This window comes from Sceloporus occidentalis, unplaced genomic scaffold (genome assembly GCF_023333645.1).
Source record: "Sceloporus occidentalis isolate IW3139 unplaced genomic scaffold, rSceOcc1.0.p SCAF_4, whole genome shotgun sequence".
NCBI lineage: Eukaryota > Metazoa > Chordata > Lepidosauria > Squamata > Phrynosomatidae > Sceloporus > Sceloporus occidentalis.
In genome coordinates, this window is record NW_028316984.1 from 137,875,170 (window position 1) to 137,900,778 (window position 25,609).

At 43.3% G+C, this 25,609-nt stretch overlaps 1 protein-coding gene and 1 pseudogene across 1 annotated transcript; both read left to right on the forward strand.

The window, feature by feature from the left end:
* Window positions 1–1,075: 1,075 nt before the first annotated feature.
* Window positions 1,076–2,702, forward strand: LOC149314691 (lysyl oxidase homolog 1 pseudogene; annotated as a pseudogene).
* Window positions 2,703–12,679: 9,977 nt separating this feature from the next.
* LOC149314692 (lysyl oxidase homolog 1-like) lies at window positions 12,680–21,379 on the forward strand. Its single transcript, XM_089523132.1, has 6 exons — window positions 12,680–12,828; window positions 13,770–13,907; window positions 14,977–15,133; window positions 15,844–15,939; window positions 16,774–16,889; window positions 21,259–21,379. Exons 1-6 carry the CDS (start codon window positions 12,680–12,682, stop codon window positions 21,263–21,265), a joined length of 663 nt encoding a protein of 220 aa, XP_089379258.1. The 3' UTR covers window positions 21,266–21,379.
* The last annotated feature ends 4,230 nt before the right edge of the window (window positions 21,380–25,609 follow it).

Sequence of the window (25,609 nt, forward strand, 5' to 3'; positions counted from 1 at the left end):
AATGCTGTATCACAAACTGAAAGGGAAATCAGATATGTTTGAAACAGAACTGTCTGCAGGCATGTGGGAGTTCACTTTTCATAAAGCCCTAGTTGAAACTGTGAAAATCACAGTTTGCCAAATGCATACAGAATGCAGAAAACTACCATGGCTCAATGTTATGGAATTTGGGGGTTTGTACTTTTGTGAGATACAGCCATGAGCCATGACAGTTAAACTGCCAATGAAACCACATCAGTGTCAAACTGCATTATTTCTGCAGTGCAGTTTAATTAAAAGTGGAAAGGACATGGGTTTCTCCCCCCCACCCACCCCCCACCCTCCCGGGCCATAATATCAAACAAGTTGGCTGTGAAGCAAAAGTGAGATCCTGTTATTTAACTCTGAAGTTCTCCCTGCAAGCTTCTGTTCAACATTGTAGTGCTGTTAAATGCAGGTCCAAGTACAAATGAATAATTCTGTATCTGCTGAAAATTGCTCACTTCTAGTTTATCTGTGCCTGTATAAATGGACCATTTCTCATGAGCCAGTGTGGCGTAGTGATTTGAGTGTTGGACTACAATTCTGGAGATCAGGGTTCAATCCCCATCTTAGTCATGAAACCCAGTTTGGGGCATGTCACATTCTCTCAGCCTCAGAGGAAAGCAATGGCACATCGCCTCTGAACAAATCTTCCCAAGAAAACCCCATGATAGGGATCCCTAAGACCACCATAAGTTGGAAATGATTTGAAGGCACCCAATGCCAAATTTCTCAATTTGCCTGGAGGAGATAGTGACTTTTAAAAACTGTTTCAATGTTAAACAAACAAACAAAAAATGGTTTGAGGAAATATAAGGAACTTGTCAGAAATTTTAGCTACCCTTGTCTAGATGTTCTGAGATGTTAAATGTTTTGTTAAACCTTAGACAAAGATTATGCTCAGGAACAGTCGTGTGGCCTAGGCACTGGGGCGAGGGGAACACTGAAAAATGAAAAATGAAAACTGGATGGATTTTAGGACCCTGCGCAGCAAAGCCTGGAACTTCCCAACATTTTTCAGAGACTCTTGCTTATTCATTCAGAGAAGGAACAAGGAAAGCTGTCCAGCCAACGGGAAAGAGCAAGTGGGACAAACTAACATTCGCACTGCAACAGGCACAGCAGACATGTGAAAAAAAAAGCAAAATAAGAGAGATTGCCAAGGGGGGAAACAAGATTTTCCAGGCACCCCTCAGTCTTCCAGAACCACATTCCTTACAGATTCTTCTCCTTCACAAAGCTCAACATGAAACTTCCAGGAGAGGCCCGGAGCAGCTTAAAAGAAGACAGGAATGGACAGAGTTGAAATTCATTCACCTAAGGAAAAAGAGAATAGGGTGCAGAAAGGGGAAAGACAAGCACTTGCTGCCATAGACCCTCCAGGCTGCTTTTCACGGATTTCCTCCTCCAAAAAGCATCCCTCAACATTGATCTTGGCATCACCATGACTGCTCATGGCTTCTTCTGGGACCTGTGGGCTTTTGCAAGCTTTAGGTTTTTCCTGCTGGTCCGTGGGCAACATGCCCAAAGCAGCACTAACACAGACAGCGGGCACTGGAGGCAGATGATCCAATGGGAAAACAACGGCAGAGTGTACAGCCTTCTGAACTCGGGCTCAGAGTATGTTCCAGCCAGCCAGGTGAGGGCCGACAGCAGCACAAGGGTCATGTTGGCTGATGCTGCCACCCACCAAACCCGAAGGGTGACAGGGAACACCCGACGGTATCTGATCCTTGCCAGTCAGGGCAGGATCAGATACCGTCCGGGGACAGACACGGCATCCCTTTGGCTTTGGACAGGTGCCAGACAATTGGAGAGATGGGGCCACCGGGGATGGTCACTCCAACTCCCAACGGCCTCGATCGCCCACCACTTGGCAGCGTCAAGTTGGCTCTTCTTCCTCTGCTTCTTCCTTTTCGCAGGCCTCTTTTGGTCAACTCTACCCACAGTCCTCTTACCCACAGCCTCCTTATGTCAACCAGTATGAGACCTATGACCCACAGGTGCCCCGTGCCTATGATGAGACCTATACCTACTATCGTACCGCAGGAACTGGAGGGAGTGCTGTGGCTGCGGCCGCAGCCAGTGCTGGAGTCATATACCCTTTCCAGCCACAGGTGAAATATGAAGAGTATACGGAAGATCAGACCCCTTATCGAGCCCAAGGATACTACCCAGCCCCAGAGAGACCCTACATCCCTGTGCCCCAGCAGCTTCCATCCTCTGATGGCTTAGACCGAAGGTACTCACACAGCCTCTACCATGACACAGGAACTAGCTACGACCAAAGTGTCCAGGACCCTTACTCCTCCACCCAGAATCAACAGTCTGTGGGCCAAGGGGTCCCCCTTGCAGACAACTTGCATCTCAATTCTGGATCTCCTGTGAGTACTGGCACCCAGTACAGGAATGAGCTGTGGGTAGGCCAATATCCACCTTTTGGGGATGTGCCAGGAGAGCCTTACGTTCCTTCTCGTAACGTGGAAGCTCAGCCACCCTTCCGACCCTTAGACCCCCAAGGGGTCCCTAGGCCTGAGCCATATCTCCCCATCCGGAATGCGGAGTCTCCCCAACTGATTCCAGACAACCAAGGTTTTAACCAAGGTCGGATGAGCGTGGGCCGCATCTACAGACCAAATCAGAACGGACGGGGTGAGTTACTGAATCCCAAGCATTTGTGAGAAGGGAGCTAGGGAGGAGAAGGAACAGTGCATTATGTGCTTTGGGTCCCCTGAGCAGAGGTGGGGAAGAAACTGTGGGTGCATCTACACTATAGAAATAATGCTGTTTGACTGCACTTAAACTGCCATGGCACTATCCTACAGAATCCTGGGATCTATAGTTTTGTGAGGCACCAGCACTCTTTGGTAGAGAAGGCTGAAGACTGAGTATAATGACAAATGCCAGGATTCCATAGGATGCACCTATAGTACTTAAATTGGGGTCAAACTGCCTTATCTCTACAGTGTCAATGCACTGTGTGGCACCAGGCTTCCAGGCTGCATCCACACTGCAGAAATAATTTGAGTTGATGCCATTTCAACTATCCTTGCTCAATGCTGTGGAATTCTGAGAATTGTAGTTTGTTGCAGCCCCAGAGCTCTGCTCAGAATTCCCAGAATTTGACAGCAGTGAGCCTCAGCAGTTGAAGTGGTTTCAATCTGGATTGTTTCTGCAGTGTGGATGCAGCCTGGCCTTCTTGATTAATGAGAGTTGCATCAGAAAGACTCAGATTGCACATGGCTGTGGTGTCCAGAACAGAAAATCAAGCAGCACAAAGTTAAGAGGTGATATGATGGTTCTGTTTAAATATTTAAAAAGATGTCATACTGAAGATGTAGCTCCAGAGAATAGGACTCTGAGCAGTGGAGTAAAACTACACCTAAACATTAGAAAGAACTTCCTGACAGTAAGAGCTGTTCGACAATGGAAGATGCTGCCTGGGAGAGTGGTAGAGTCACCTTCTTTGGAGGTTTTTAACCAGAGGCTGGATGGCCATCTGTTAGGGGTGCTTTGATTGTATATTCCTGCATGGCAGAATGGGATTGGATTTGATGACCCTTGAGGTCTCTTCCAACGCTATGATTTTATGACATCAAGGTGTGTCTGCACCAAAGCTGTTTAAAAGTATGAAACAACTATTGAAGCAACGGTGCTTGAAACATTGGCCCAGCTGAGCATGGGAACTAACAGCATTCTTAGAAAACCTTTCATGCTGGAATTGAATCAAACCAAAAGGAGCCTAGAAGAAATTCATAATTTTTATGTGTGGCCTTGGATATGGGAGGGTCTTTGCATAGAACACAAAGAAAACATAGATTGGTCCAGGCCAGAGCTTGGGAAAGTGACTTGTATGAACTACAGCTCCCATAATCTCCCACCTCATGCCACTAGTGGCTGGAGGATTTTGAGAACTGTAGTCCAAAATAGTAATTCTCATTCAGACATTCTCCAAACTACCGTTCAGAGGTTCCAACAAGCAATGACTTGCAGGATACCTCTTCCTATACCCTCCCCACTTTACATATTATGCATGATGTCCCTTTCGATAACTTTCCCAAGCTGCAGCTTAAAGCACTGCTGCAAATATGCTTATTTGAACCAAAGTCTAATAATAATGTGACTTGTTTTGAGATGGTGGGGGATTCATCTTCATTAGATGTTTTTAAACATAGGTTGGATGTCTACCTGCCAGGAATACCTGAGCAATGGATCCTGTACTGATAAAGGGTTGGACTGGACTGTTATTGGGTTCCCTTACAGTTTTATGATTCTGTGGCAGTAGTTTTCAGTCTTTGGTCCTCCCAATGTCTGAGACTAACTTCTAGAAATCTTCTGGGAGCTGAGATCCCGAACATCTGAAGGGTGGAGTTTATCACGCAATGGAGATCGGAAGTTTATCCCGTGAATATCCCGGAAAAATCAAATTATACGTAACAATTTCACACAACGTCACACAAAACCCGCCATTAAAGTGGCCACAAAGAAGCTTTAATGCACATCTTTTTTTACTTTTGGGATTTCAGCAACAATGTATTTCCGAATCACTTTATTTGCGCAATACCATGTGATAATCATTCGCGCAATTACTCGCCATTTCCGCTTCATGTGCGGGATGCTTTAAATGCGCTTTAATCTCTCTTTAATGTCAAAATCAGCCCCAGTGTGATAAACTCCAATCAAAAGTTGTCTCCCCTGGGGTGTTTTTGTGGCTCCCAGGGCCCTCTCAAATCTCCCAAGGTGATCATGTTCTTTTCTTTGAAACAACAAGCAAATCAGAAGTGCTTCTGCTCACTTCCTGTTGTTAAAAAAGAGCTAAAACATGGTGATAATGCCCCCATGCCCTACAGGGCTCTGAGCTTGCTTAAGACCAAGAGTGGACTTTAAAAAACAACACCTATTACAGGGTTCTCTGGGGCTGAGAGGATGTGACTCGCCCAAGGTCACCCAGCACGTTTCCATGGATGAGCAGAGAATCGAACCCTGATCTCCAGAGTCCTAGTCCTATTATGCTCAAACCACTACACCATACTGGCCGTAAATCTAATTATTAGCCCAGACTAAATTCGACCCATTGAGTCAATTGCATTTACCTATATTTTGACTCACTATTCCACAACTGAGTCAACAGGTCTACTTGAATTGGATCCAGACAACAGGACTCGAGCCCAGGATTGTTACACCCAAGAAAGGATAGAGAGGGGGTTTCATTGCAAGCTACATAAGGCAAACACTCCTAATATCAGAACTGTGCCGCTTTTGCGTGGTCAGCATTTGGCCAACATCCTTTCCCCAAAGACCTGTACCTCTCAATTAGATAACCCAACAGTCACAAGCCGCCTCTTGGAATTTGGGGGAATCCCAGTGGTCCAAGAAGATGCCAAACTCTAAGTTTGTTTTTGAGATTAGATCTCTCCGGTCAATGTTTCCTCCAAGCGACAGCGAACAAAGGGCTGTGTTTATGAGCTTGACCTGATGTCCTCCTGGCTTGCCTCCAGATGCTTTTCATCTTACAGGCCAAAGAGAGCCATAAGTGTAAATATCCTTGTCAGCTCTATCAAGACATAGGTCAGCTTTTCTCAAATAAAACCAAACCCTTGCTCCTTTTTTGCTTGGCTCTTCTCGGCTTTCCCCTCCTTGGTTTAGTTTAAACCAGTTGGGGAAGATGCAAAATAATTCTCATAAACCATTCCATGGGGAGAATCCATCTCATCCTTAGGATTCAGATGAGGACGACAGTCTGTCTACAGTGAGTCATACTCCACTAAAGGTCATATAAAGATTCAACTCAACCCAGTTTCATAAACAAATGCTTATTGGGAACAGATCATGTTCTCCAGACCAAAACACTGTTGCACTACACAATTACAGTGGGCCCTTGGTATCTGCTAGGGTTTGGTGCCAGGACCTCCATGGATACAAAAATCCATGGATGCTCAAGTCCCATTGAATACAATGGCATAGTAAAAAGGTTTGCTTATTGGAATTGATATATTTAAAAAATATTTTCAAGCTATGGATGCTTGAATCCGTAGATGAAAAAGCAGTGGATATGGAGGGCTGACTGTATAGCACTAGGAATCCACTTTGACTGCCACAGCAACTCTGCATGGAATCCTGGGGTTTGTAGTCTGATGAGGTACTACGGGTCTCAGAATGAGAATTCTAAATGCATCTGCCTCAATAACTATCTAGTATCCCCTAAGATGTTGCCATGGCTGTTAACATGGAATTATAGTACTATTATTGTTTAGAACTTTATCCCAAGTCTCTTCCCTGTTATTGTTTGTACTAACTTGGTCCAGTGAGGAACTGAACTCTTGCAAAGAACTACTAGTTGATCTATCATAGGGGTGAACAACTGTTGAGGTCCACGGGCCAATTTTCTGCCTTTTCAGGCTTTGACCTTTGCGGATTTGATTATTTGTGGTTTTGGTTAACATGTTCTCTCTAGGAATCTCTAAGTCCTCCAGCACAATTCTGCTGGAAAAGTTGACCACAGAGTTGTGTTGGAGAACGTAGAATTTCCTAGAGAAGACACTTCTCTAGGCATTTCTGGGTCCTCCAGCATGATTCTGTGATCAATTTCTGGCAGATATTGCACTGGAGGACCTGGAGATCTCTAGAGAGGTGTTCTAGAGAGATATTCCCTTAGGCAAAAAGACTAGTGCCTTTTTATTTAGGGGTTTTCCACATGAGTGTGGAGGGACCGCTGTAATCTCAAAGGTGCTACAAGATCTCTCTACATACTAGCTCTTACAAAGTTGATCTTGCAGCTCTAAATCAGTAAGAAGTTTCCTCCCAAATAAAGGGAGAAGATGGAGCTCAGATGAAATTAATCACTGGGTGGGGGGACCCTACAAGGCAGTAGATAACATTGGAAGCTAGTGAGCAGAGATCTTGACCAGGCCTTATGTTGGTAATCAACCATTTGAAAAGAAAACTTTGTCTCCTATCAGGCAGACCTGACCCAATGACCAACAGATGACCAACATTCCTGCTTGGAGCTGACTTTCCCAACTCCTTTGCTGCCTCCACATGTCTCTGATTAGACTTATTTCCATTTTATTTCCGTATATGTACAACGGTCACTTAGCAACAGTTCAGTTTAGCATATTTGTCTTGGATTCCCAACGGGGCTTTGATTCATCGTGTGGGCGTTGGGATGATGGTCTCCCCCCCTTTCCTTCCTCCTTTCCGTTTACAAGATTGCATGAATCTCAGATACAGACACTTAAGTGAGACAACCTGGCTTCTCTGGGTTCCTTTCACTGCTCACTTAGAATCTTAAGAATGGTGCTCCTTCCTTGATTTCCTACAGAGAGAGGTAACAGGAAGGTCCTGACCCCATGTAGCCTGCTCTGAAAAAAATCCTTGACAGTTTGGAGAGAAAGGAGCCACAGAGAGGAATTTGCATCTCTTGGCTGAATCTGAATCATTCCTTTCTGGCTTATTGGAAATTCCCTGTGCAGCTTCAATTGCTTTCATCCTTCTCCTATAAACAATGTTTACATAGCAGTGCAAGCACACAAGAGCTGTCCATTCCATTTAAGAAGGAAGCACATTTAATGTGCCCAGATGTTCCCAGATAGGGAACATAGGAAACAGCCTTGGACTGAATCAGACCGTAGTTGATGGAGATGCATCTACCCCAGCCTTGTCAAAAAAAACAACAACTGAACTACAGAAAACTGAGGCCTGGGGCCTCTTCTCACTACACAATTACAGTTGGCCCTTTATATCCACAGATTTTTTTATCCATGGATTCAAGCATCCATGGCTTGAAAATATTCAAAAAATATATAAATTCCAAAAAGGAAGCCTTGATTTTGCCATTTTATATAATGGACATCATTTTACTATCTATTGTATTTAATGGGACTTGAGCATGCACAGATTTTGGGATCCATGGGGTGTCCTGGATCCAAACCCTACCAGATACCTAGAGCCAACTGTATAGTGCTATGATTCCACTTTAATTGCCACAGCAATATCCTGTGGAATCCCAGTCTCTATAGTTTGTTGTTCTTGTCTTGTTCTTGTTCACCTTCAAGTTGTTTCCAATTTATGGCGACCTTAAAGCAAACGTATCGTGGGGTTTTCTTGGCAAGATTTGTTCAGAGGTGGTTTGCCAGTGCCTTCCCCTGAGGCTGAGAGAATGTGACTTGCCCTAGGTCATCCAGTGGGTTTCGTGGCTGAGCCATGAATTGAATCCTGGTTTCCAGAGTTGCAGTCCAACACTAAAAGCATTATGCCATGCTGGCTCCCCCAAGTTATCATTTCTAATTTGGTTAGAGTTCTATAGATTAAGGATTTTAAGAAAGAGCATTTACAATTCAGGGCCAAAGAGCTCTAGCTCCTCACCAGACTACAAATCTCAGTATCCCAGGCCCATTAAAGCAAATCACACATTTGTAATTGTGGCTACTGCCACACTGCTAAATTAATGCAGTTTGATACCACTTTGATTGTCCATGCTATGGAATCCTGGGATTTGTAGTTTGTTGTGGCACCAGAGATCTCTCACAAAGGAAGGTAAATAGCTCACAAAGCTACAGATCCCAGGATTAGGTAGCATTGATCCATGGCACATAAAGCGGTGTCAGACAGCATTAACGTTTTATGTGAAAAAGCCCCTGATGAATCTGAGATTTTCTCCATTCAAAGCATAGTTTTGCTTTTTTGGACTACAGTTCTCAGTGCAAAGTGTTGAAAGTACAAAAACAGGTTGCACACAATCATCTCAGTGTTTGAGGGGAGGAAGAAGAGGAGGAATTTTGTCTTTCCCAGTAAGCTCAGGCAAAAGTAAACTGCTGCACCATCTCCTAGTTTATGTCTAATTATTAACTTTTGCCATCTTGAGCATACTCTGATGTTGTTGTGTGCCTTCAAGCTATTTCCAACTTGTGGGTACACTAAAGCAAACCTATCATAAGGTTTTCTTGGCAAGAGGAGGTTTGCTATTGCCTTCCTCTGCAACTGAGAGAGTGTGACACCCAATGTCACCCAATAGGTTTCTGTGATGGAACAGGGATTCGAACCCTAGTCGCCAGAATCCTAATCCAACACACCAAACCACTACACCATGTTATCTCCTTCTTGGCCATATTTGTCCCAGTTTTTATCTGTGAAATGTTAGAAGGCATGACCTATCAGAGGGCCACCTTTCTGGAACAGAGACCTCCATTTGATGTCAATTATTGCAAGCAAAAGAGGATTTTTACAGAGTAAACAGTAACAAATCCCTTTCCTTCTCAAATGCATGCATGAAATCACTTACTCATAAAGATATGTCCCCTCCCCTTAAAACATTGACAATTGACTTAGGGGAGTGTTTGGGATGGGTGGGAGAGATGTCTCAAATTGTATTTCTGGAAGGCAAGAGCTCAGCTAAAGAAACTGTTCCCCCATCACACGCATATGCACATAAATGCACTGACTTCTCTTAATGTGAGAATCCCTGGCGCATTACCTCAGCAGAAATGACCAAGCATCGAGGCAGGAAATGAAAGCCAAAGTGGTGATGTGATTCCTCCAGGGAGGACAGCCTGAGAAACAAGGAGGCATTGTTCTTTTCGGCTCTTGGAAAAACAAATCAGGGTCTAACGGTGTTCCCAATGAAATCTGCAAAGGGGCTTATGTTATATGGCTGGAGAGGGAGAGATCAGAAAGGGTAGACTTTAGCATTGCGTAGCTCACTGCCTTTTCTGAATTAAACTGTGTGAATTGTGTGTTTTAATTTAGCACAAGAAGAGAGTGCATGCTCAGGACATTTCTGAAAACATCACAAAGCTAAATGACTGATGCACATGGACAGCACACCCTCCAAATGTCCAGATTTGGCAGCGACAGTCCCAATGAACCCTCTCTTGTCTCTCTTTTCCAGTTGCTTTTAAAGTATCTCAGGCCCCATCCCCACTTACAGATAAATCAGTGTGCAATCCAAATCGATGGATCGATTCGACAGCAGAGCGTGGTTCCCACTACATTTGTCCGGATTGAATTTTTCCCTCCAAAACAATCCACTTGTGGTTCTCATTTACAAATGAATTGATTCAAAATTATTCAGTTCCAGCTAGCTGAAGGGGAAATTTGAATCGATTCCGATCCACATGTGGTTCACACTTGCACAGATTCAATTTATCGAAAAAGAAGCAGAAAAAATCAGCGTCAAAAAGATGCAGGTTAAATAGGTCTAGTGCATGGCCCCTCTCTCGGAATCACTTCAGCGATTCAGATTAGTGGCAACCAGGTTCGTTTGACTCACTTCAAATCGATTCATGGTTTTAAACCGATTCCAGTTTAAAAAGTAGTGGAAATGAGGCCTCAGTTTCTCTTTCTTTCCCTCCCACTTCCCTGCTTTGTCCTCAGCTTACTTCAGTTGCTACAGACTGAATCCAAAGTGCAAAAATAGGTTGCACTCGGGAGAGGACAAATCTTGTCTTTCCCTGTAGGTTTCGGCAAAAGCTAACTGCTGCAGCTTCTCCTAGTTTGTGTGTTCTTCCCCTTTACAAACTTTTGTCCTCCTGACCACACTCAGATGTTGCTTGGTCTCATGTGTCCTGATTTTCACCTGTGAAATGTCAGAGGGTATAGACTACATCTGCAAATAACATTGCCCAGAGTATCCTTCAGGATCGAAACCCAAAACTTAGGGTGATGTCTCAAAGGGAATGTGTGCCATTAACCATAAGCATCAATCGCAGGAGCACAGACTATACAGTTTAAATAAAAAACACTATGTGAGAGCCAGCATGGTGTAGTGCTCTGACCATTGGACTATGGCCCTGGAGTCCAGAGTTCATATCCCCACTCCGCTGTGGAAACCCACTGGATGACCTTGGCCAAGTCACATACTCTCATCCTCAAAGGAAAGCAAAGGCAAACCCTCTCTGAAAAAATCTTGCCAAGGAAACCCTGTAATAGGTTCACTTTAGGGTTTTCGTAAATGGGAAACAACTTAAGGCATACAAAACAACCACATCCAACAAATGAGGAAATGAACCACATACATACCTTTCAAGGTTGAGTTCTTACCCCAAGATTCATCCAGATAGGAGCATACTGAGATCTAGGAACCCTATTTGCAAAGGTGATGCAATTAATCTGATCAACTGTATATACTCATGAGTCATGTATAAGTCTAGAAATTTTAGTGAAAAAATTGGCCCCAAAAACCTGGGTCGACTTATCCATGGGTCAATGCAAGTACTGTACTTTAACTCTCACACACATACATATATAGGCGCTGTCCCCTTTCTTTGAATAGAGTGGTAAAAGGTGAGAGCTATCCTGAGAACACTGAAAAGAAGCATGGGTCACCTCTACTCTCTCATCTATCTAGCCTTTACAATGAGCACAGACAGTTATGCCTGCCAGAATTTGCTAAATTCTCTGGCACTATTTTCCTTTGCATCATACTTTACATCCTTTGTTACATGCCCCTAAGTTTTATCCCCAACTTATCCATGGATCATAACAAAATCCATAATCTTGGCCCCAAAACCTGCCCTTGACATATACGTGAGGTCGACTTATAGTTGAGGATATATGGTAAATCCAAATGCTAACCCCAGTTGGATTAGACTATTCAGCAAATAACTGTGTGGGTCTACTTTAGTTGGTTTGCAGGTTGGACTACGACTGTAGAGAGCAAGGTTCAAATCCTTGCTCAGTCATGAAAACCCAGTAGGTGACCTTGGGCAAGTCACACTCTCTCAGCCTCAGAGAATGGTAATGGCAAATCCTCTCTGAACAAATCTTGCCAAGAAACTCCTGTGATAGGTTTGTCCAAAAGTCCGAAACAAATTGAAGGCGTTCAACAACAACAACAACTTTAGTTAGGACTGGCCCTTTAAACCCGTTTTCTTTTTCTTGGGAAGCATTTGCCAACCTACACTTCAAGAGAACTGAATTTTAAGTACTCCAATGCAATATCTTCAATATCCTTTTCTTTTCTTGCAGCTGGTTTGCCCAGTAGCAGATCTCTGCATGTTTTTTATGCTGAGATTATCGGCTGCCTGCTTATAGTTATTGCTTCTAAATAGGCATCAGCTGCTCTGAAAGTCTTTTCATGGAAGAGTAGATTAAGAAGAATGGGGCAATACTTTATTAAAATGCTTTTGTTTTCAGTTATTTATTTATTACATGCGCATCCTTCTCTTTGCCAAAGAAATTCATTGCCTTTAATTATGTTAGGCATCATTCCATACTTATCTGTGTGCAGTAAATACCGTATATATAACATATATACTATAAGTCGAGAAATTTGTGCCCCAAAATTGCCCCTAAAATCTTGGGTAGACATATATAAGGGTCAGTATATCAGTAGTGCTTAGAAGGGTCCTAAAGCAAGCACGCCTGATGCCCCAAACTACATTAACCCCAATTCCTTCCCTCTCCAATCCATTTTGCAAGCCTTTGCTTCTTATCGGAAAAACTCCCCATTTAAATCCACTTGCTTCTCTTTCTACTCCCTTTTGCAAGCCTTTGCTTCCTATTGGAAAAACCTCTCTATTTAAATCCACTTGTTTCTCTCTTGCTCCCTTGCAAGACCTGGGCATGGTACAGACGTGCCTTTTGTGTCGTGCTGGTGGCATAGTAGGGTTAAGGGACCGTGCAGCAGGTTCTCCATAAGTTGGAATTGAATTGAAGGCAAATGACAGCAACTATATACCAACACTTGCTTCTCTTTCCAGGCCTCCCAGACCTTGTACCTGATCCAAATTACGTCCAGGCTTCAATTTACGTCCAATGGGCTCACCTCTATTCCCTCCGTTGGGCTGCAGAAGAAAAGTGCCTTGCAAGGTAATGCTCTCCCTTCTTTCTGTCAGACCTAGGCTGAATCTGCACTGCAAAATTAATGCAATGTTCAATCTGCTCTAACTACCATAGCTCAATGCTATGAAATTCTGGCATTTGTAGTTTTGGGAGATATTTAGCCTTCTCTGTCAGAGAGATCTGGGGTCACAACAAACTATGGAACCCACAATTCAATACGATGGCATCAGGACGGTTAAAGGGGTGCCAAACTGCATTAATTCTGCAGTGTGGCTGTTTTAAATTGTTTTACCTGGTATTAAATTTTCTGGCTTTTAATGGATAAACTATTTAATGTAGTTGCAATCTTTTAAAATTATTGGTATTATTGTTTTGAATGGGTTTGGGATCTCAGCCGTGTGATCCTAACAGATAGGGCCAGATATCAACGTTTTAATAAATACAATAAAATAAATTTATAGAGAGGTCTTGTAGCACCTTTGAGACTAACTGAAAGAAAGAAGCTGGCAGCATGAGCCTTTTTAGACTTCAGTCTCCTTCCTCAGATGCATTTGGTGGCATCTGAGGAAGTAGACTGAAGTCTACAAAAGCTCATGCTGCTAATTTCTTTCTTTCAGTTAGTCTCAACGGTGCTACCAAATCTCTCTATGTACTGATTCTACAGACTAAGACGGCTATATCTTTGAATAAAATAAATTATTCAGCTAAGAAATGTACAGAAAACAGTGTCACTGCAGTCTTATCCTGTCATGGAAGGTTTGATTTTTCTCTCTGACCAAAAATGGTTTGTGTTGCATTGGCCTGCTGACTCTTTATTCCTGCTCACATTTGTGATTTTGGTTTGCCACTGGAAAAACCTAGAGTGCATATAAGTTAGTTTTTTTGGATTAAAGGGTTTGCATTTATGACTGATGTTTTCCCAGAAAGCAAATTTCCTATTCTTGGGATGTACTTTTATGTTCTTCCAGCACTGCCTATACCCCTGAAGCCACAGACTATGATGTCCGGGTGCTCTTGCGTTTTCCCCAGCGAGTGAAGAACCAGGGGACAGCAGATTTCCTGCCCAATCGGGCTCGCCATACCTGGGAGTGGCACAGCTGCCATCAGTGAGTACCAGGGAATTTGTGGGATTTTGAGGTTGGCAGGAAGTGGCATTGGGAAGGGATTGGACATAACCAGGCTTCCCTGTATCCCATCATTTCTCAATCTCTTTCCCAACGCACAGAGTGCTTAGCTACTGCCCATGGGGATGAGAAGGAGACAGAATATGAAAGCTTAGAAACGTTTGCTTTGGGGGTTTGAACCTCTAGAATTCCCCAGCTCCCAAAACAGTGGTGTATACCCTCCAGCATTTCACAGTTTTAAACTGGAAAGCACATTTCCAAGCAACATTAGAGAGTGTCAAGATGGTGAAGGTTATTAATGAGAATGAACACACAAACTAGGAGAGGCTGCAGCAGTTTACTATTTAAATGTCTGTTAAATAAATCAATTCATTAAAAAATAATTTTTAAAATTCTTTTAAAATTTCCTTTTAATTTTTTCCCCTTTAAAAACCATCGAATATTAACAATTTTTACTTTAACCATAAGAAACTATGTACATGTAAACATACTGAGGCTGTGAGTTGTAAGTTTGATCCTAGAGGAGGGCTCCAAGGTTGACTCAGCCTTCCATCCTTTTGTAGGTTGGTAAAATGAGTACAGTACCCAGCTTGTTGGGGGCAATTGGCTTACAGATTGTAAACTGCTTAGAGAGTGCTCTTCACTGAGAAATTGTATAGAAATATACTTGCTATTGCTTGTGATTGCTATGAGACATTCAAAAAGTGAAACAAAAGCTCTTCCAATATGAAAAAGTAGTGGATGGTGTAGCTCAACCAGCATGAGGCTTGGTATGTGAGCAGGATGATCACAGTTTATGGCAACATCTAGCCCTTGGTATCTGTTCCTAATACAGGCTTGCATGTAGGTTAGAATCATAGAATCACAGTTAGAAGAGAGCCCAAGGGCCATCCAATCCAAACCCATTTTGTCATGCTTGAACTCACAATCAAAGCACCCCCGACAGATGGCCATCAAGCCTCTGTTTAAAGCCCTCCAAAGAAGGAGATTCCATCACTCTCCGATGGAGTGTGTTCCACTTCTGTGTTGTTCCCTTCTTTCCCATCCGCAGGCATTACCACAGCATGGATGAATTCAGCCACTACGACTTGCTAGATGCTGCCACAGGCAAGAAAGTGGCCGAGGGCCACAAAGCGAGTTTTTGCCTGGAAGACACCACCTGTGACTTTGGGAACCTCAAGCGCTACGCCTGCACATCACACACACAGGTGGGAAGAAAGGAAGGGCTGCTCAGGTTTTGGAGGGATCCTGTGCAACTCTCGTACCCTCCAACATTTCACAGATGAAAGCTGGGATGTGTGTGGCCAAGCAACATCAGAGTTTGGTCAAGTTGGCAAATGTTATTCATGAAGGAGAACACACAAGCTAGGAGAAGTTGCAGCAGTTTGGTTTTGTCTAGGTCAACTGGGAAGGATCAAATTCCCCCTTCTCTCCTCTTGCTGTACTGAGTGCCAACTACTTTTGCACTTTGAACTAAGATGAGGATGAAGGGGGCAAGTGGAAAAAGGAGAGAGACTGGGGCATTTTAAAAGCAGCTGGGGAAAAAATAGGATTAATTGGGATTGTGCCTGCTAAATCCAGACACTTGTAGGGTATGTGGTCTTTGACAAACAGCATGCAGTACTGCTGAGGTCTATTCCTTAGGATCAAAACCTGGGTTGTAGTGGAGTCCTGTCTTGCAGGATCAAACTGCTAGTACTTCTTGGTTTTCAGGATTACGGAAATAATTTACTGTTGCCACTACTTTCCCCATTTCGTCTAGTTTAGCATAATATTCACATTTGCTGAAGTGGGTCAATCATCCCAGCAACAATGAGTTGTTATGCTAGCCATCTAATTCTGGGGTGGTTTAGTTTTAAATGAGTAACTCAGACCCCATACAATACTTTAAAGCTTCATGTTTTTGCTCTTTTTCCAGGGTTTGAGTCCTGGTTGTTATGATACATATAATGCTGACACTGATTGCCAGTGGATTGATATCACTGATGTACAGCCTGGGAACTATATTCTAAAGGTAAGTGTAAGTTTAAATCTTTGGTGGTAATGAAGGAGGCATAATTACTTCTGGATACTACAACTTCCCCCAGCCGGTATGGCCACTGGCTGGAGAGCCTCTGGGACTTGTAGTACCAAAAAGGAACTTTCCCACACTCCTGGCTACAGTACATTTCGAAATGTCTCATGTCAAAAATTAGCTCCATAAGAACGGGGAAATGAGAACCATTTCTGTGTTCTTTTGTGTGCGCTGCTACTGTGCCAGAAACGTCTTTTGTGTTTTCTTCTTGGCAATGAAAATGTTTTGCGGCAGAAATGGAGTTCTCCCACCCTCTTGCATATTAGTTTGTTTTCTCTGTAAGGGAGAATATTATAGACGCAAGGATTTCATTCTGTGGATGGTGTAAACAGGGTCAGCCAGGAGCAATTTGCTGCCTAAAGCTAAGGAAAACATGCTTCCCTCTCTCCTCCATTCCCCTGCAAAAGTCAACTGGAAGTACAGTTCAGTTTTATGCCCAAAATGGCAATGGGTGGGAGAGCAGCCTCAGCCATAGGTATGGGGTACCTCAGGCCCCGGTATTAAATCCAGCCCTCTGAATCCCCTTTCCCTCAACCAGTAGGAGCCAGTGGCATCCATGTCAGTGGGGTGGCATATCCATTCTCGGGACAAAGGGTGAAAGTGGGAGGAGAAGAGAAACTAGGACATTGTAAAAGCAATGGAAAAAGTAGAACAGCAGAGGATTAATCAGGACTATCCCTGTCAAATGAGGACAGTTGGAGGGTATTGTCTTTCTCTTTGGGGTGAATGCAGTTTTCCATATGAAAGGCTTACTTGTTCTCTCTGTCATTGCAGGTCCAAGTGAACCCCAAATATATTGTGATGGAGTCAGACTTCACCAACAACGTGGTGAGGTGCAACGTTCACTACACTGGGCGCTACGTGGCCACTACGAATTGCAAAATCTCCCAGTAAGAGTTTTTCTTGTTGAACGCTTTCTTTTATTTTCCTTTGTCTGAGCCAAACATGATGTACCAAACTCTTTGGGCAGAAAACTGAATCAAGCTGGGATCTATTGGAATGATGGTGGGACGTAACGGCACTCCTGAGATGTCACCAAGGCACTGTGGAAATAATCCAGTTTGACACCGCTTTAACTGCCCTGCCTCGGTGCCACGGAATTCTGGAAACTGTAGTCTTGTGAGACCTTTAGCCTTCTCTGTCAGAAAGCCCTGGGGCCACAATAAACTACAATTCCCAGAATTTCACAGCATGGATCCATGGCAATTAAAACAATGTCAAACTCCATTACTTCTGCAGTGCAGATGTAATCTGTGTTACAGTTGTACTGTAATATACTTATGTCTTTGTTGCTGCAAAAAAGAATGAATTACAAGTAATTCCATTTTATAACAAATGCAAGGCATTTGTTTTATATATACCTTATACACATTTGTTGTTGTTGTTGTTGTGTGCCTTCAATTCATTTCCAACTTACTGTGATCCAAAAGTGAACTTATCATGGATTTTTTCTTGACAAGATTTGTTCAGACAGGGTTTGTCTTCTCCTTCTGAGGCTGAGAGTATGTGACTTTCCCAAGGTCACCCAATGGATTTTAATGACTTCGCCCTTTTCCCCATGGCAGCATCCTTTGGTGTCTTCCTAGCTTATGTGCTGTTTTCTCCATTCTGAAAGATCGAAATGCCTCTCCAAAGCTTGCAGGTCCTGTCACACTGCATTGTTACAGCACTATGGACCTTATCACACATGGGGGGGGGGGGGGGGGTTGCAGCTCAGATCCGCAGTCACTCCTGTTCTAGCAATGCAAAGTGTGATGTTTTTTCACACCAGATCCAGAGTCACTCCTGTCTAGTAATACGAATTAAGGTTAAAACGTGATGTGTTACCACACTTGGTTGCCTTTCTGTTGCCCTTCCGAATTGAGGGGGAAGCGAAGTCAGTTCTATTCCAAGCAAGTCACGTGATGCGGATTCAAGCAAAGCAGAGTGAGTGCACATTGTATTACCATCAACGATTCGAATCGGCACCCTTGCACATGCTCAGTGGGGCTCTGGACACTGTCCTCCTTCCCTGCCCCCTCCTTAGCTGTCATCCTTCATCGGGGTGAAGAAGCAGTCAGGGGATGATGGGATAGGTGGCAGGTTGGCAGAAAGGGTGAGATGGGGATGCAGGAGCAGTCAGGGGATGATGGGATGGATGGCAGGGGGTCACTGGGGCCAGGATTGGGATGCAGGAGAAGGCAGGGGATGATGGGATAGGTCACTGGGGGTCACTGGAGCCAGGATCGGGATGCAGGAGAAGATGATGGGATAGGTCGCTGGGGGTCACTGGAGCCAGGATTGGGATGCAGGAGAAGGCAGAGGATGATGGGATAGGTCGCTGGGGGTCACTGGAGCCAGGATCGGGATGCAGGAGAAGGCAGAGGATGATGGGATAGGTCACTGGGGGTCTCTGGAGCCAGGATTGGGATGCAGGAGAAGATGATGGGATAGGTCGCTGGGGGTCACTGGAGCCAGGATCGGGATGCAGGAGAAGGCAGAGGATGATGGGATAGGTCACTGGGGGTCTCTGGAGCCAGGATCGGGATGCAGGAGAAGATGATGGGATAGGTCGCTGGGGGTCACTGGAGCCAGGATTGGGATGCAGGAGAAGGCAGAGGATGATGGGATAGGTCGCTGGGGGTCACTGGAGCCAGGATCAGGATGCAGGAGAAGGCAGAGGATGATGGGATGGGTGGCAGGATGGCAAAGAGGGCGGGATGGGCTGAAGGAGGAGGAGGGGAATGACGGAGCAGGGGGCCAGGGGGGGTGACATCAGAGTGGTTTTCCACACCAGACCAATTTGAAGTGAAATCGAAATGAGCTTGAATGCGAATTCTGTGAATTCACTTTTTTTCTGAATTCATCAAAATGAGGGGTCACTTTGGAATCCCTGTGGAAGCCCCATGGAAGGAGCGTCCATAGAAAGGAATCTCATCTGATAACACATTCACATTCTGACGTGAATCTGCATCGTTGGAAGCACAGTCTCATCGGAACTGACCTGCAAAAGCTCTAAAAATCTCCATGTGATAAACCTCTATGAGTCCATTTCAACTGCCGTGGCTGCATACTATGAAATCCTGGAATCTGTAGTTTGGGGAGGCACTAAAACAGCCTGTCTCAACCTTTTTACTCTGCAGGAGCCCTCAAAATAATTTTTGGAGAAACCCTGTGTAAAGATTATTATATCTACTAATAAAAAATTTTTTTGTTTTAAAAATCAGTATTTCACGTAACCCTAGGGTTCCAGTGAACACTGTCTGACAAACCTTGCGCTAGAACTCTAAGTACTCCCTCCCTAAACTGCAAATCCCAGTATTCTGCTGAATAAAATGGGTCATATTGTACAAGCATACATATACAGTATATCCACACTGCAGAAATAAAGCAGTTTCACACCACTTTAACCACCATGACTCTGTCCTACAGAATGCTGGGATTTGTAGTTTGATGAGGCACCAGGGCTCATTGACAGACCAGACTGAATACCTCACTCAGCTACAAATCCAAGGATAGAGCCATGACAGTTAAAGTGGTGTCAAACATCTTTATTTCTGCAGTGTGGAAGAGCTCTTGCAATAACCAGTTCACTGCAACAAATAACCAGAGAACAACAAAGAGAGAAGGCTATTGCCACCCCACCTAGGACTAATGGGTTTCAACTTTCTGGGGGCATCTGCAGTGAGAGAAAAGCTGGGGGAAATTACCATATTGGACTACAACTCCCAGAATCCCCCAAGCTAGGGGAATTTGGGAAATGTCGTCCAAAAAGGTTACTTTCCCCAGCTCTTGACAAAGATCACACAGAAAACAGACTGCTGGATTCAACAGACTCCTGGTTAGGAATGATTTCATTTTCTTATAGGAACAACCAGACATTCTCCTTTTCCTGGACATGTCCAGGAGACATTCCAAAATGTTCTCCATTCTGAGCATGGCAAAGAAGCATGAACATATATTTGCCATATATACTCAACTATAAGTTGACCTTGTATATAAGTCGAGAACAGATTTGGGAGCCAAAATTATGGACTTTGGTATGACTCATGGATAAGTCGAGGGTAAAACTTAGTGACATGTAAAGATGTAAAGGATGAAGCAAAGGAAAACAACGCCAAAGAACTTACAAAATCCCAGCAAGTATAATTATTTGTACTCACATTGAAAGCTGGATGCATGAGAGAGTAGAAGGTGGTCAGCTTGCTTTTCACCAGGAGACAAGTTATATCTACAGGTTACAAGTACAGTACTTACATTGACCTATGGATAAGTCAACTCAGGTTTTTTGGGTTCCTTTTTTAACCTAAAATTCTAGACTTATACATGATTTCCTGAATGTCCTACATTTTGCGGTGCCTCTTTTGCATTCAGGACATCTAGTCTCCCTGTATAGGAAATTCTTCTGCCTATGTAAATCACACTTAAACAAAATAGGGCAAATCTGCCATTGCAGGGGCACAGAAAGAGGCAGATTAATGTCGATTTGAGCTTCCACAACACCATCATTTCATCCTGACCATGAGCTGCAGCTTTGATCTTGCCTTCCTGCGCCTCTCTGCCTGATTTTTTGCTTCCTAGGGTTGACCAAAGTGTGCAATTTTTTTGCATGCTTCCAGTTCTTAACCACATTTGCTGGACAGCCAGGATATATAGGCGCCTTCCCAGAAACGCATGGCGATGCTTGTTGATTTTGACAAGGGAACTGAGAGGGAAAAGAAAGAGGAAGGGAGTGTTTTCCCCTAAAAATTTATAGCTATATGACTGCTCTTTATACATATATATTTTAAAAGTCTCATTAAAAATGCATTGCTCCAATTGGGATTTTGAACAGAGAGGCAGGCAGACAGCTGTATTTGGCAGATTCTGGAACTGAGGCTACAGTGAGTCTTTTCGGGGGCAGATTTCCCAAATGGCCAACAAATGCAACCATCAGTTGTATGAAAGCACTAGTTTTTCTCCCACTGTTGTTTCTGGCTTATGGTGACCCTATCATTGGGTTTTCTTGGTAAGATTGGTTCAGAGACAGATTGCCATTGCCATTGCCTTCCCATCAGGCTGAGAGCATGTGACTTGCCCAAGGTGACCCAGTGGGATTCTATAGTATAGTATTTTAACTGTGAGTTTATGTGTTTCTAATTGTCTTTTGTATTCCAGTGTGTTCTATTCTGTCTCAAGGAGAGTTGCGAAAGAAATAATAGTTATGATTATCATATATTACAATTATTATTATTAGCATAAGGCCTGAGCCTTACACTTCTCCCCCTGCTTCTTTTCCAGGTCTTAATTTCCAACCGGATGGTAGACGCCTTCTCCTCTCTCCACTCCAAATATTTCTCAAGGTGGAAGAACCCAACAAAGCAGCGATCAGAGGGTGACCAGCATCTTTCTGAGATTTTTTCAAAAACAAAACAAAACATGCCATTGCTATGTTTTGAGAGCACATGTTAAAATGAGAATTGTCACTTCAAATACTTTTATAAAGCCTTGGTTTTTAACCTCTGTTTCATTCACAAAATCTCTGGGTTCCTTGAGAGGGTGGACAAGGGTTGTTGTGCAAACAGGACCCTGCATGAATGTCTATGGTCTTCGAAGGCAGTTAAACCTTGGGTTGCTCATCCCGGCTATAAATGAATGCAGCCATCACAAAATATACAACAACAACAAAGTCTGTGGTAACCTTCGAAGGAAGTTACACATTGGATCATCTCTTTCTCTCCCCAGAGTTCTCATCACTTGGAAAACTGGGATCCAGGTGCATAACAATATCACTACATGCTCGTATGTTCAAGTATACAAGCATCTAGTGATATTGTTATGCACCTGGATCCCTGTTTTTGAGTGATGCGAACCCTGGGGAAAGAAAGAGATGATCCAAGGTTTAACTTCCTGGTTGCATTCATTTACAGCAGGGATAGGCAACCCATTTTCCTCAAGAGCTGCATTCTTTCACAGGTCATCTGTCATGGTAGCTGGTAGCTTCTATGTCAGTGGAACGGCAAATCCACCCTAGGATCAAATCTGAACTGTAAAAATGCTGTTCATGGTGCTGGACCCATTTGGAAGCCCTTGACTATTGTATGTACTCATGTATAAGTCTAGAAATTTAGGTCAAAAAATTGACCCAAAAAAACCTGAGTCAACTTATCCATTGGGTCAATGTAAGTACTGTACTTTAATTCTCATTAAAAGAGGAGCCATCCCCTGGTGAAAGGCAAGAGTGTCATTTGCCCTGGAAGCAGTGAACTCCCTCTATTTTCTCATCCATCCAAAGGAGTACAAACAGTTGTGCCTGCTGGAATTCTGTAAGTACTTTGGCATTGTTTTCCTTTGCTTCATCCTTACATCCTTTCTTAGATGCCCCTAAGTTTTACCCTCAACTTGAGTCATATCAAAATCCATAATTCTGGTCTCAAAACTTGCCCTTGACTTATACATGAGGTCTACTGATAGTCAAGTATACATGGTATTCCTTTAAAGCAGAAGTGGATCAAGCACAGGCCTCTGGCCCAGTGCCTCTAGAATCATTTTTGTGGCCCCTAGGAGTATAAAAAAATAAAATAAAAATCTGCCCACACAAAGCACACTTTGGTTGTGGGGTATTTAAACAACAATTTTTGACCAGTGGTCTAAGATTCTGGGAGCTGAAGCCCAAAACATGGAAGGCCAGTGTTCGGGAAGTATTGATCAAAACCAGTGATTCCCAAACTTTGGACTTCCAAGGGTTTTGGACTTCAGCCCCCTGAAGCTCCAACCAGTTTGGCCAACAGCCACAAATTCTGGGGGTGGAAAGCCAAAACATCTGGAGGACCGAAATTTGGGAACTGCTGCTCTAAACACTGCATCACATTGGTTCTCTAGGAAGGGTCTATCTGCTCTTTCCTCGCTTCTACCATAAAGGATTCAGAGTAATTTCTCCCCTCTGCCAGTTATGTTATGTAAAAACCACTGTTGGAAAGAGACACGTTGTGGGCTCATCATCATTGCACACAGCCTTCTCTTCTGTGAAACCACGGCTGCCGCTCCTGCGATTAGGCAGTAATCCCCCCAAAGAAAGGGAAGCCAAATTCCCAAGCTGCAGGGCCTGGGAAAAGCAGATCAGGGCAGAGAGGGTGGTCAGGAATGAACAGAATGTGGCGGTGGTCCATGCCTTTGCCCATTCATCCGCATCCAACAGACATATTTTAATATGCAATGCTGAATATTACAATTTCACACTGCATTGTGATTGCCCATTACTCCACAGCATCAAGTCATTAACATGTATTGGCACAATACTGGTATCTTGCATGGGAACTTGTGTCAGCAAAATATACCTTGGCATGCTGAAATGTACATTAATGGTATTATCTATAATGTTTATCACACTATACTCTTAAAGTGCTACTATTCCACTTTGACTCCTCTAGCTTTCTGAGCAGCCAGAAATGAAGTGGGTTTATATTATTGAGCAGCGATTTGAACCCTTGTCTCCAGAGTCATAGTCCAGAGCTCAGACCACTACACTACACTGGCCCTCATGACTACATATTAATGTATGCAAATTTTACATTTCTTTAAAATCATTATCTAGTTGTTTTTGCTTGTTCTTTAAAAACAAATTCAATTCATTTAATAACAATGAAAATTGATACATGTCCCCAACATAACTTCATAAAAGAAATAAATGGTCACCAATCTTTCTTAAAACTCATCAGAGTTTTTCCTGAATCAAGATTGTGAATTTATCCATCTTGAACATAAGTTAACAATGTGATGCAGCAGCTAAAATGCCAATGTGATTCTAGAGTGCATCAATAGAAGTATAGTGTCTAGATCGAGGGAAGTATTAGTACCACTCTATTCTGCTTTGGTTAAACCTCACCTGGAGAACTGTGTCCTGTTCTGGGCTCCATATCCCCAGAAAGATGTTGAAAAGCTGATGTGTGTCCACAGGTGGGTGACAGGTCTGGAAACCATGTGCTATGAGGATAGCCTTAGGGAACTGGGGAAATTTAGCCTGGAGAAGAGAAGGTTAAAATGGATTTCATATGTTTATTAGACTTTCAGAATTGCCTCTCCTTGTGGAGCCTAAGACTAATGTCTCAAAAATTGGAGTCAGTCTTAAACCACCCCACTCTCTTTATCTGATTTTATGGGCAGTGTTGAACTCAATGCTATGAAAGCATGGGATTTGTAGTTCTGCGAGATATTTAGCCTAAAAAGGGACTGAACAAAATTCACAGAGGATAGATTCCATGGCTGAGCAGGAATTCAGACCCTGGTTTCCCAGAGTCCAGGTCCAACACTCAAGCCACTATATCATACTGGCTCTACCATAACTGGAACTAATCCATAGAATCTGAGTCATTACCGTGATAAAGTACTATGGTTAACATTAAAATGAATTGGCTTTTATTTGGTTAGAGCTAGCAATAATTCATGTAGGCTAGAGGATTCTGGGAGTTGTCATCCAAAAAAGTAACATTTTTGAACTCTGCCGAAACAGTATTAAAACTCTAGGACATGCTCCATGCTATGCAATTAATTTCTTCTCTGTGCTGGGTCTTGACACGGACTGCTACATATCTTAGGTGTCATAGCTACCCCTCCTGCTGACATATTTCTAGCTTACTCAGGCTTCAAGTTCAACCACCTTGCATTGGACCAAATGGAGAGCTTCATGAAAAAAGACTCATCATATATCGCAATCCAGGCAATGTTCCATGGTGTTTCATGTACACATTCTGAGAGAGAGCAGGAAAATGCTGGGAAGAAGCTCTTAAGCCCTACAGTGATCCCTGTTTGTGTGACCAGACTGGTCATATTCGTAGGTAATACATAATATTTTTGAAGGAGCCAAAACAAAGATCTGACATCCTACTGGTAGTCTCAATAAGTGTATATACACTGAATTAGTGGATGAATGTTCAGTCATCAGTTATGCAAATCCATTGATTCAGTTCACGTAAGTGTTTTTGTTTTTCACCTAGACAGTGTCCTCATCTCTCCAATATTCCACAGTTCATCCCCGTAATGACCTCCTATCTTCTGAATGTCCTGCTATCTTCTGAAATGGCTGGTGTGAACTTGATTTTTGGACTGTGTTACCTCTGAGTAAACATGCAGAATGGCATGCAAAGCTTCAGATATTCTTTCCTGCTGTTGGCTTCCAAATATTGCTTTTTCTCTGTAGCTGTTATTTGCTAGTATCAAACACGTATTATTCTACTCTTAGCAGTAAATAAATACAAATGTCAGGATAGGCAATCCTTGTTGCCATGGGTTTTTGGTAGACATGGGCTTGAGCTGACAGGCCAGAATGACCTCACAAGGGAAGTCCAGTTGGCCTTTGGCAGTCCACCATGGCTGACTTCAGGGGGCTGATAGTCCTCCTTTTGGTATACATATGGTCTCTGTATACAGGTCAGAGCCCGATTGAAGTGCTTTATGTACTGTACTCGGGTCAGAAGTTCATGGAGTCAACAGCCAATTTCAGTTTCTTCCTGTTCATGCTTGGGTTCGTCTATTTGCTATGTCTGTACATGGAAGCAATTATGGACGCAGTAGAACAAGTAAGCATTGCCCACTTTATTTGCGCAATTTTGTGTGGTGGCAGGGATAGAGGACAATGCTATGTTGATTTTGGTTT